This window comes from Acipenser ruthenus, chromosome 33 (assembly GCF_902713425.1).
Source record: "Acipenser ruthenus chromosome 33, fAciRut3.2 maternal haplotype, whole genome shotgun sequence".
NCBI classification, from domain to species: Eukaryota; Metazoa; Chordata; class Actinopteri; order Acipenseriformes; family Acipenseridae; genus Acipenser; species Acipenser ruthenus.
The window spans coordinates 1,134,644-1,147,329 of NC_081221.1; the positions used below are offsets into that span (position 1 = coordinate 1,134,644).

Here is a 12,686-nt window from a genome sequence, read left to right on the forward strand (position 1 = left end):
TGTGGAGTTATGCATATAAAGTAATACTATTTGTCCCGCACTTGAAAATTCAAATTGATTTATTTTATGGTGTCATACAGTCCCATCAGTTTTAAGTTTATTGACGCTAATTTATCACCAATGACTTCTGAATGTTAAGACTACAGCAACAATCTTGTGATTGCCCCATGAAAAATGTTAATTCTAGCAAGAAAAACAAAAAAAAGCTTTTTAAAGAAATACATGATAATCAGCTGTTTGCAGTAGCTCAGATGTGTTCATTTCAACAGTTTCGAGCTGAATATGCTTTCGCAATCCATTCACATTAGGAGTGATGACTTGCCTATTTGTTTTATTCAGCAAGGAGATGACAGAGTGCTGAAATTGTCCCAGAAGAAATTCTGTGCCAGTGGACCGTACAACGGTAAAATACATCTAATACTCTTACGACACAATTTACAAATACGGAATGACCCTTTTTAGTAGATCACACGTGACATTTTTATATATTACAGCCAAAATGCACAGTTGTTAAGTTGTTCTTCGGGTAGCAAGGAGGATGAGGGGTATGGATGCATGCGTCGAGGAGAGAGTCGGGGAGAGGGGTGCTGGTGATTTTCCAAGTCTGTGTGCACAATGACGAATGTGTTTTCTTATCTCATTTCTGAAGGAGATGAGTGCCATAACTGGATGGTGCCTATCAGCATCTGCACCAGCGATGACCCAGCCTGCAGCAAGATGAATGTGCTGCTGGATTGTGCTGAAATTACTGTCACTGTGAAAAATGTGGCGCCGGATCAATGGGTTAAGGTAAGGTGGAATTAAATGAAAGATAGAGCAGGGAGGTTTGCTCCTTTTTAATGTTCTGGCTGCTGTATAGTTACAGCACCTGATTGTTCAACTGCCCCATACAGAGTGCCAATAATGTTTCTCTCTTAAGCTCATTAGCAAATGGGCTTTGTGTTCAACATTTAGGAATGTTGAAAATTGAGTTCCTTTGTGCTTTCCTTGCAGAGAGAGGAGCCATCAGTAGCCCTGGCCAAAAGTTTTGCATCACCTAGAATTTTAGGATTCAGACTTTAATTCTTAAAAAAAAAAAAAAAAAAAAAAAAAAACTTGTATGAACACATAATTTGAATCTTTATTTAACATCATGCAATCAAAGAAACCACAAAATGGTATCACAAATGTCTGCTGGAAGCAGTACAGTATTTCATGTTCGATTTCTAAATGTCACGTGTTTTTTTATTTTTTTCCAATTTGTCAATATTTCGTTAATGGGAAAACTACAAAGCAGTATGTAATTCAATATGTTAACGTAACGTTATTCAGCAGGTTTCATTCGACTTTATGAAGCAAAATTTGTTAATTCTATAGGGGGATGCAACCCTGGACAAAAGTTGTATAATTGTAATGATGCCATATAATTGATCAATTACCGTTCAATTACTCACCTGGTGAGGAATATGATTGCTATTCAGTCTGAATTTACCATCACAAGTGCAGCGTCATAGCTGTTAAAATCAGTAAATGTTGTTGAGTGCCCAATGACTTTTGTTTTCTAACAGTTATTCCAGGTTGTTTGCGTACACCATCAGTAGAGAAATACATTTTCACGTAAATCCTGTGAGACTGAAAAAAAAAAAAAAGATGTTTGTAACCTTCACTGCCTCAGTGTTAAAGCTTTTGAATGCATGCTCTATTTCAGATAAACCCAGGAACTATTGGCTTCTATCGAATTCAATACAGCTCCTCAATGTTGGAAAGTTTAATTCCTGGAATCAGAGACCTCACTCTGCTCCCTGTGGATAGGCTAGGTCTGCAAAATGATCTCTTCTCACTGGTGAGTAACAGCTTTCATACAGGAAATAAAAACACTAAGGGGTTGATGTACTAAGATTATATATATATATATATATATATATATATATATATATATATATATATATATATATATATATATATATATATATATATATATATATATATATATATATATATAATCAATTTATAAAAAATGAAAGGCAGTTTAATCCCATCAGATTCTATAGTGGGACCCCAACCTTCACCCCCAAAAAGCTTTTCATAATGATACAGTAGCCCCTCGCTAAACCGGACATGTTTGTCTGACATAAGGAGGTGTCGGGTTTAAAGACAATGCAATAAAATCGCACACACATACATTTACAGTTCTTGATGTATTTTAAATATAAATCATTGCGCTGAAATAACATTAGTGTGTTTTGGGTTCGCTGCAAAACACACTAATGTTTTACATTACATTATGTAAAAATATAAATCTGTACAGTAGGCCTATACAGTACAGTAGTAAAATCAAATGAATACCTAGCACACTTTTCTTTGTACTTTAGCCTACTGGTAACACAAAATAAATTGTGCTGCTGCATTGTACACATTGGTGTACAAATGCGAATAAAAGATTATTTTAAATTGAAACCAAATGATTTTAGGGTTTTTATTTTATTTTAATTATTTTTAACTTGGTCTACTTAGTAGCCTAGACAATTAACACAATAGATCATGGTCCTATACAGATGCTCAGAATGAGCTGGATGGGGATAGTGGCACATGTGTCCAATCTATTGCTCCCAACATGTTGGGGGGGGAAAACCAGAAATGTCATAGAAATTTGTTTTCAAGGCTTGTAAGTACACCCTGACTTTAGTGAAAATTAGGTACTTGGGTGTTCATCTCAAATACATTGAGCACAACTGGCAACGTACGAGAAAAAGCAGACTGGGAAATGCCAGCAGCAACTGCTTAAAATATGCTTTCAAAAGTTCTTAACAAATTGATGCAATTGTAAGTGTCGCAATTGCCTGCAGCTTTAGTACATCTCATTTCAATATTTTTGATCCCTCATTTGCACTCTCATCTCCACCCTGTTTCTGTGAATTTCTGCAGAAACGCCCAGAATGATATATTAATTTAAGACTAAAGTGCAAATAAGAACTAAGGCTGCAAAGCATTCATTAAAATGATGCTAACAGCGCTGTGTTTGTTTAGTACATTTCACACTACATTTCCGACTGGTTTGCATGTGGTTTGCAACGATTGCGACAGACACAACACTTTAGTACATCTACCCCTAAATCCTTTAGAGTTGGTGCTGTATAACATATCCACTCTCTTTGTTAAAGTCCCGTTTTTCAGTATTGATCAAAGTCATGTCACACATAAAATATCACACGTAACCAAAATCCTATTTATGTCTTGGAGGGGAGTGGAAGGGGGGGTCAGAGAATACAGATGCATTTAACAAAGAGAAATTAGCATTGCTCTTCTTCCTGGAAAATATATAACTAGGGAGTTCTCCGCATAAAAGTTCATGCATTTTGGATTTTTTTTTTTTTTTTCCCACGTTCCTCCAGGCCCGAGCGGGTATGATTAGCACTGTGGAAGTACTGAAGGTGATGGAGGCTTTTGTAAATGAGCCCAATTACACCGTGTGGAGCGATCTGAGCTGCAATCTGGGCATCCTGTCCACTTTACTCGCCAATACCGATTACCACGAAGAGATCCAGGAGTTCATAAGAGATCTCTTTATACCTATTGGGCAGAAGCTGGGCTGGGACACTAAACCTGGAGAGGGTAAGTTTGTTTTTTTTGTTGTTTGTTTTTACCAGTAGCGTCATTTTAAATGCAGTCAGTGCGTTTGCTCAGAATCGTGAAAGAACCCATTTAATGGCATGCTCTGTTCCGCCCCCCTCTGAGCAGCTCAGAGCTGCAGAGCAGATGTCATCGTTGATTGGAGTGAGCGGAAAAATTCTCTCTCCTGAGCCTCTCAGTTATTTAATGCACCCACTATGTCTTCTTGTAGACAAGAAAATGGGGTAGTTGAGGAAGGCCAAAGGTAGAAATGAAATTTCTTTCTGTGTGACAGCCACAGCTATCTGTAATGAAACTGCAGAACTATACAACCTTCTCACAATGTGTAGGGTAACCTCCTATATATGCATTTACTGTTTTTATATTTATATATATGAACAGTAAATGCATAGAGGAAATTAGGTGTCTTATATTGGCTTTAAAATAACCCTAAAAAAATATATTTATTTAATTTTAAATGCAACGATACAACAGTAAACAATCCACATTTAATTTCCTGCACTTTTTATGAAATTGTTTACCAAAATAAAACTTGGATACACTTTTTGTTTTATGCTTTTGGGTGCCTGTAAAGAAGAACCAGAAGCTATGACACCCGAGTTGCAGAGGCAGGGTGACCTCAGCTGCTTTCTCTTGGATTTAACATTTTATTTCTGGCTTTTTTTTAGGATTTGTAGTCAATACAGTTGCCTGTCTTTCCCAGCTGTAATTATTTATTTTGCCTCCGGGGGTTACTGTTCACTGTTAGGTCAACCCAGCAAGATTACTTTTGACCAAAGACACCTGCAGGGTTTGACAAATGGTCCAGTAGTGACTCGTAGGGTTTATCCATTTTGCTTCAAAAAGTGACAGTCACAAGGCTCGCTCGCTCTCTGTCTGTCTGTTTGTCTGTCTGTCTCTGTCTCTGTCTCTATGTGAGCAATCTGTTAGTTTATCATGAGCCTTTTGAGATTTTCATCAGGACGTTGTGATGTGTTTTGCCTTGTGCTAATCCAGTTACATTGTGTCAATGTAGATCAAGCCTGGCCTATGTAAAAGATCAGTTTCAGAGGCTGGTAAGCGTTTGAGTCTTCCATTAACTTTGTTCCAACAAAAGTAACCAGTACTGGGAATTGCATCAGTTGTGAGAGACACAAAGTAGATTAATTATTATCGTACATACCCGTTACAAAGGATTTTTTTTGTTATGTGTTTTTAAAAATATATAAATACATGAAATATAGTGCTTTATGTATTTAATTTTAGAATTAGTTAAGCCAATGCAAAAAGTAGGAACCAAATGCTACTTTTGCAGATTCTATTACCAGTAGGAACCAGTAATATATCCTCACTATATCTCTAAAAAATATATATTATCATCGATGTCTTATTTTTTATTTATTTATAATCCAGGTCACTTGGATGCCTTGCTTAGGGGCTTGGTGCTTGGAAAACTGGGAAAAGCTGGACACAAACCCACTCTGGAGGAAGCACGTCGCCGGTTCAGGGATCACGAGGATGGAAAACAAATACTGCCCGCTGATCTGAGGAGTCCGGTAATAGATCCACATCCATTTATTCGTGTTGTTGTGACCAGATCATACAGCGTTAAGGAATGAGCGTCACCAATGCTTGGCATTTTAAAAGAAAGAATCTGGAGTGCTGATAAGCAAAAACAGTTTTTAGATGGTCTGGGACCTAACTTTTGTAAATGTTGTTGCATCAAAGGTGGAGGAACATGCTCCAGTGTTTTAATATTATGAACAAACTAATTCATTATTAGTGTAAATAGATCAAATTAAGTTACGGTTTGAGTTTTTAGTGTGCTGCCTGTTTACAGTTCAGATTTGTTCAATATTCAGTTTTTTATTTCTCATGTACTTGTGCTATATTTCTGTTGCAGGTCTATTTAACAGTTTTGAAGCATGGAGATAGTACAACATTGGAGGCCATGCTTAAGGTAAATTCTTTTGTACATGCAATTGTGAAAAATGGGAAGAGCATTAACTTTGAATTTTAGGTTTTGTTGTTGAGAGTGGGTATCTTTCTGTCATTCCGTTATTGCACAGTATTAACCCAACCGGCCAGAGTCCTGCGCGGGTCTGATTTTTACGACTCGAACCAGCTACTACTGGAACTGACCTGAACCCGCAACCCGCTGCAGCAGTCTTTTTACCCCTGACCCGACCTGACCCAAACCCGCAAGTGTTTGTCCTTTACCTACTGCCTGCGTTGACTGGCGCTCTCACATTCAAACACAGATATCTCTACCATTCTCCACAGATTGAGTTTGTACAATTGGCTGTACAGCGTGGTAGCTTTCTCTAGTGGTCTGCATATATTCAGACCTGAGCCTGACCCGAAAATTACATTTTTTTTTTTACCCGAACCGCAAAACGCTGCATTACTGCCACCTACAGTGTCTTGCACTTATTTCACTTGTAGCAATTGCTGCAGCTCAATAGGTACAGTAGTACCAGTTGTACATTATGGTGCCACCTAGTGTCAGTCTGTTGTAAATGTACCAAAGAGAAAAAAACTATTTTAAATGCAAATACTTTTTCTGTACAGATTTAGTGTTGGGATACGTGCAAAGTGATTTGCGGCTGCAAAACACCAATGTTGCGGCCAAAATCTGCATTTTGCATGTGCAAACCGTGTTTAGCGGCCTTAAAGTGGGACTTTAGCGGTCACTAAAAATGTGGCTTATGGAAAGAATGGTTTTCACCTGGCGTTCTGCACCTGCTGTCAAATTAGCACTTTGCCATCATTAATCCATTTAAATGATATCGAAATGAAGAAAAGAGCATGGAATTAGGCAGGGATCTGCATGAAATACTAAGTGAGCGCAAACATTATAATGAGATGTAAGGATTTTGCCTTGCACTTGGACAATTGCTGACCTGCCAAAAACTTTGCACCTCCTCTTAAAAGGTGCTAACCATTGTTGAAGCGAGTAATTGGGAGCTGTATAAAAGCACACACCTTCAGAGACCTGTCATTGGCCTCAGGATGGTTGCTGTGGTACACTTCCTGATGCGGCAACGCTCGGCTCTTGTTGAAAATCGTCAGAGAAGGGCAGGACGGAGAAGACCCTTCATATTCAGATCGGAAAATTGCAGACGTGAAATATGAGCCAATTGAAAATGTTTGTATCGCTGTGTTGCAACAAATTCCTTGAGTAACTGATTGAACGGGTAACTTTCCCGACAGCTCCACAAACAGGCTGACATGCAGGAGGAGAGAAACCGTATTGAGAGAGTACTCGGGGCTATTGCAGCACCTGATCTGATTCAGAAAGTTCTAAGCTTTGCTCTGTCGGTAAGACTTTTTGAATTTTTTGTGTGTGGGGGGGGGGGGGGGGGGTTGTGTTCATTTCACATATTAAGTAAGCCAGAAGGCCACAGTTTTGTTTGCAGTAGGTATCTTTTTGGTGGTGGTGTCCATGCGTAATTTTAAATTCTTATGATGCTACACAGTTAGATTTATCTTTAACATTATAAACGTCTGCCAAGCCTATGGGCATATAGTGTGGGCTTGAACGTGGCTACAATATTCATACAGGGTTAAGAGATTTTGGTGCACCGTCTGTATCTTCTATCTATTTGAGATGTTGTTTTGTATATTTAAACGGGATGCAGGGGCTATATAAACCTTGAATCTGATAGGGGTAGGAAGACGGGCCAGGTTTTTCGGTGACGGGCCAACAGAGAATTTGAATACTGATTTTAAGATTTAAATCACCCCTGTGGAAAGAAGGCAGTACAGTTTTACATTAGCCCATTTCTGCTCCAGGTAGAGGCCCGTCTTTCTGCACCCATTTTGGAATATAAACATGGTTTGGATGCAGCCGTTGAAAGTGGGGGCTTGTTACTCAAATGTCCAAGCATGGTAGCAGCTGACAGTAATTGCCCTCTGCCCTCTGTTGTTTGACAGGAGGAGGTGCGTCCTCAGGACACCGTCTCTGTGATTGGGGGCGTCGCTGGCAGCAGTAAGCATGGGAGAAAGGCAGCCTGGAAATTTGTAAGGGACAACTGGGAGGAACTGCACAACCGCTACCAGGGCGGCTTCCTCCTATCCCGATTAATTAAGGCAAGTATCCAAACAAGAGCTTTTCTGAGGCGCAAAAGTTTATGCAGATTGGTGGCTATTTGCTGTGCCTGTATGGATACAAAAGGAAGTCATGGTCAGATTAATAATTTGTTTAGTCAGGGTGTTTTGTGTGCACAGTAAAAGGAGCTGTAAAAAAACAAAACAAAAAGCACATCATCATCATCATTATTTATAGGTAAGCCTAAATATTACATTTTATAGCAAATCCACTAGCTTATTTTACCCAAATTCCAGCAAACCTGGCATAAAACTATGATAAGCGTTAAAGTGAAGTTTAAATTGTACACTATGATCTGGTTTCGCAGATCTTGATTTTGCAGTAATCTTGGACTATCTCATCTGAAGTAACATTGAATAGTCCAAGATCTGTGAAACCAGATGAAAATAGTTTAAATGTAATAGTTCTGGACGTGTTTAACGTTACCATTGGAAGAATTTCAATGTTAGATAGATAGATAGATAGATAGATAGATAGATAGATAGATAGATAGATAGATAGATAGATAGATAGATAGATAGATAGATAGATAGTAAAAGCTGTTGGAGATGAGAGGATTTCTTGGATTTCTGATAACATCTTGTATGTTCTTGTTGTTCTTGTTTTCATCATTTCTGTTTCCTTTTGCAGCTTTCAGTTGATGGCTTTGCTGTTGATAAGATGGCTGCTGAAGTGAAGGTGAGGATAATGCTGAAACGCAGCAGTTTTTATTGGATAATACTTTTGTTTTAAAATTGAAAACATCACACATCTAACAAGCAAAAACATTACATGTTTGTAATTTTGGCAGTAGTAGTAGTTAGTCATTTAGCAGATGCTTTTATTGGATTTTTTATCCAAGCGACTTAGAGTCTAGGGGTTGAACTATGCATCAACAACTGCTGCTGCTGCAGAGTCACTTACAATAGCGCCTGGGTTTTACGTCTCGTCCGACGGACAGAGCACAAGGAGGTTAGGTGACTTGTTCAGGGTCACACAGGGGCTGAGCTGGGATTTGAACTGGGAACCTCCTGGTAACAAGCCCCTTTCTTTAACCACTGAGTTTAAAAAAAAAAAAAAAAAAAAAAAAAAAAAGGGTTTTGAATCTAGGGCAAGTGGTGAGGCCTGACAATGACTCACTCACTCCAGAGACAAGAGACGGTGTAGTATGGGTTAAATTGACCCGTACTTATAACATAGTGTTATCTGATTGGATTGTACAGCATCCCTAGATTTAGGTTTCACTGCAACATATTAAAAAAAAAGAAAACACATGGGAGAAACAAAAACTAAAAAAGTTATTCAGATCTTGACAGCTGGAATGGGTTAGGTCATATTATTATTATTATTATTATTATTATTATTATTATTATTATTATTATTATTATTATTATTTCTTAGCAGACGCCCTTATCCAGGGCGACTTACAATTGTTACAAGATATCACATTATACATTATTTCACATTATTTTTACATACAATTCCCCATTCATACAGTTGGGTTTTTACTGAAGCAATCTAGGTAAAGTACCTTGCTCAAGGGTACAACAGCAGTGTCCCCCACTGGGGATTGAACCCATGACCCTCCAGTCAAGAGTCCAGAGCCCTAACCACTACTCCAAACTGCAATATATAAATTGCATGAGTTTTTAATATATTGTACAATGAAGCACTTTTTCATTGGGTATGCATTTACACAGGTTTATGTTTTAATCTATAATGGGCACGGTCATTTGCGAGTTGCTTATAGAAACTAGGTAAGACAAGACTGATTGCCCTTATCAAAATGGGCAGCAGGAAACTCTTCAGTTAGAATAATTTATTTTCTTGCTAAACTCAATTTAATCCTGGCACTTGAAATTACAAATCAAGTCATTCACAGAATGTTTATAATCTGCATAGGCTCTGATACAGTTTTCGAATTTAATCTGAGAAATTTACAAAATTTGTTTCTGCAAAGAGCAGTTTTGGGGAGGCCAAATTTTTCATAAGCAAGAGAATATAGCGCAGGTGGCAACTGAAACTAATTGAGAGCATTGTATTCTAAAAGGTCTGTGCCTTGCAGGTACTGTCTGTTTCATTGATGATTTTATGGTAAAGCTATAAGGATAACCATTTCCAGTTAAAGTAATAATTAGTTGTTCATTTATTTTGTATTGCTTTCTTTCAGTCCTTTTTCGAAAGCCACCCTGCACCTGCAGCTGAGCGTACAGTACAGCAGTGCTGTGAAAACATCCTGTTGAATGCAGCCTGGCTGAAGCGCGACTCGGAGCTGATACACGAGTATCTACTGCAGCGCAAGGCCCCTCCTGCAGCCAAGGTCTGACCCCGCGGAGCCACATTCTCACCATCCCGAGACGGGAAAGGGACGGCCAGCAACGAAAATCCTGAGTCATTTCTCCAAAAAAACGAGCAGAAAACTGGTTGGACAATGGATGTAGTTAATCCCATCCTGCCCATGCAAGATAATCTTCATCATTTAGGCATGGCAGATCAAGAATGCTTACTGAAAGGAAGAGAAAACTACAAAAAAAAATTATACATTCTTAAAGCTACACAACAGTGAAGCTATTGCAATATTTTGTGGCGATTTCAAATTAAATAAAATGTGAAAGATATATTAATCTGAGTAATTTGTATCCCTTGCTAAAAAAAAAAAAAAAAAAAAAAAACGTATGACTGCCAGGTTTTGAATGAGTTTTGTTTGAAGTTGGGCAGGACAGGGTTAATGGCTCCGTGCTTTTGTAAGGAGTTTGTACAAAAGAAATACAGCACTGAATTGAATTGCTGAGAAACAGTCTTTTGGGAATGGCTGCCACAGGCTTGGAACTTCATGTATATCTAGTGTTTGTTTTTTGCAAGACTTCTCACACAAGAAAGCCGTGTATATGTTATTTTTCACCATGTTACCCCTTCCCAGAGGGATTTTGTTACTCATTATTAGTTCTGTATCTCATTTTAACTGATTGATGTCCTCCTTTGAACTACAGAAAAGAATCCATTAAAAAAAATGTGTGTTTAACCATCTATGTATCAGCCACATTTAAATAAGATAAAAACTATTTTAGATTTGTATTAGTTGAGGTTTGTTTTAAAAAGGATGTGAAACCTACCAAGAGCGGGCATACTTGTCTAAAATGAGGAGGGCATTTTTAGATGTTTACAGGTAAAATGAAATATGAAATAGTTTTTAAACCATGCAACTCTATGGGCCCCCAGTATTATTTTTTTTTGTCATAAGTTGACTAGTTTTATTATTATTATTATTTTTAAATTGCAATTCTATCAATTCAAAAGCCTTATTGGTTAAACTGGTTTGCAATAATTATTACACTGTGAAGTGGTAATAGTTACTACACTGAAAATAAAGCAATGTTGTACTAACATTAGAAATCTACATAGAAAATTGTTGAAGGGGTATATTTAAATAAATATAATTTGCTATTTAGTGTGGCTTTTAACCATACTGGAGAAGGTCATCAAACTAATTGTCAGACTGCTTCCCTGAAACATTTTGTTGTGCTTTTTTTTGTTTTAAGAGAAAAAAAACAGTTGGTGTTCTTGAAAATTAAAACAAAAACAAATTGTCAATGTGAAATGGGTTTTGCTTTCCTTACTTTTAGCGCATCTCTCATTGCTGTTGTCTTTATCCTTGATCATCGGATTTCATAGTCACCAAACACCATCATTGCTTACGATAGGTAACACACTGTAAAACAAACCAGACTGTGCTTAAAATAAATCAATTCAGCTATATGGAAAAATGTAAACCTTCCCTTTAATAAACAAACATAGGAATTGAAAAAACAAATGTGATTGATTGGTGATGATGTTTTTAACCCCAAAAATAAGGTGACTGGGGTGACGCTTCCTACACGGACATACACATACAGACACAAACAGTTAGAATTATGATATACTACTGATTTCCAGTGGTGGTTCTGCTAACAAAAACAGTCTCTGCTTTATCTGCAATGTTAGAGTTGGCGGATGAGCTGCATTAAGATGCATGTACGATTAGTCATCTTCTCTTTCAATGGGATCTACAGCTCTGGCCAAATGTTTTGCATCCCCCTACAGTAATTAACACATTCTGCTTCATAAAGTGGAATGAAAGCTGCTGAATAATGTTACGTTAACATATTGAATTGCACACCGCTTTGTAGTTTTCCCAGATACTTTATCGAAAAAACTGACACAAAATTAAAAAATGTGACATTTCGAAATCGCACATGAAATACTGCGTTACTATTTTTGCAATACTGTTATCATTTTTGTAGTTTTCTTTGATTCCATGATGTTAAATAAAATATCTAAATTAAGTTAATTTAGTGTTTTTGTTTTTTTAATCTTAAAATTCTAGGTGATGCAAAACTTTTGGCCATAACTACACATTGATTATAAATCCTGTGCCTAACTGCCTTGACAAGTAGTAGGGAGACCTTCAGGCAATTTGTGTTTTGTTATCCTATTTTAACCAGTCATATTCAAATGCAGTGCTCATCTGTGCTGTTTTCATAAAGCTTCAGATTGACTGAAGCAATGGAATTAGTTTGGCTTTCAGGTGGTTAATAATAACCTACTATACCCCATTACAATGTATGAAGTCCTGCTGATTAAACCCCTTTGGTCCTGGACTGGTCTAGTAGTCCTTGGTGGTGCACACTGCTCCATTCTCTGGTACTATCGGGGATGTCTCTTGTTCTGCAACACTTGGTATGGAAAAGTTCTTTTCTTGTTGCACGTGGATCTCTTCTCTGTACATGCTGCTGTGTGAGAGGTTACAGGGCAACTGCATCTTCACACCGCAATGCATTCTGGGAGGTGTAGTCCGGCTGTGAAAGGTACCTGAGACAGGTCAAATGTACCAGAATGCATTTGCGAGTTGAAAAGCCTGAACTGTCCCCAAGTGAGGGGGGTTGGTCCTGTATTTTTATACAGAAAGAAAAATGACTTATTGATCCTTTCCTAGAGCATGGCGCTGAACTCGTTTTGACTGTATTTACAA

The 12,686-nt window shown here is 37.7% G+C and overlaps 1 protein-coding gene across 1 annotated transcript in view; it reads left to right on the plus strand.

The window, feature by feature from the left end:
- LOC117433447 (puromycin-sensitive aminopeptidase) overlaps positions 1 to 11,489 on the plus strand; it is a 28,075-nt gene extending 16,586 nt beyond the window's left edge. The window contains exons 14-23 of the mRNA XM_034055710.3: positions 340 to 403; positions 650 to 789; positions 1,688 to 1,822; positions 3,372 to 3,591; positions 5,002 to 5,144; positions 5,492 to 5,548; positions 6,802 to 6,909; positions 7,525 to 7,680; positions 8,330 to 8,377; positions 9,849 to 11,489. Coding sequence (XP_033911601.1) covers positions 340 to 403; positions 650 to 789; positions 1,688 to 1,822; positions 3,372 to 3,591; positions 5,002 to 5,144; positions 5,492 to 5,548; positions 6,802 to 6,909; positions 7,525 to 7,680; positions 8,330 to 8,377; positions 9,849 to 10,004 — 1,227 coding nt within the window. The 3' untranslated portion in view covers positions 10,005 to 11,489. The remainder of the gene's footprint in view (positions 1 to 339; positions 404 to 649; positions 790 to 1,687; positions 1,823 to 3,371; positions 3,592 to 5,001; positions 5,145 to 5,491; positions 5,549 to 6,801; positions 6,910 to 7,524; positions 7,681 to 8,329; positions 8,378 to 9,848) is intronic.
- The last annotated feature ends 1,197 nt before the right edge of the window (positions 11,490 to 12,686 follow it).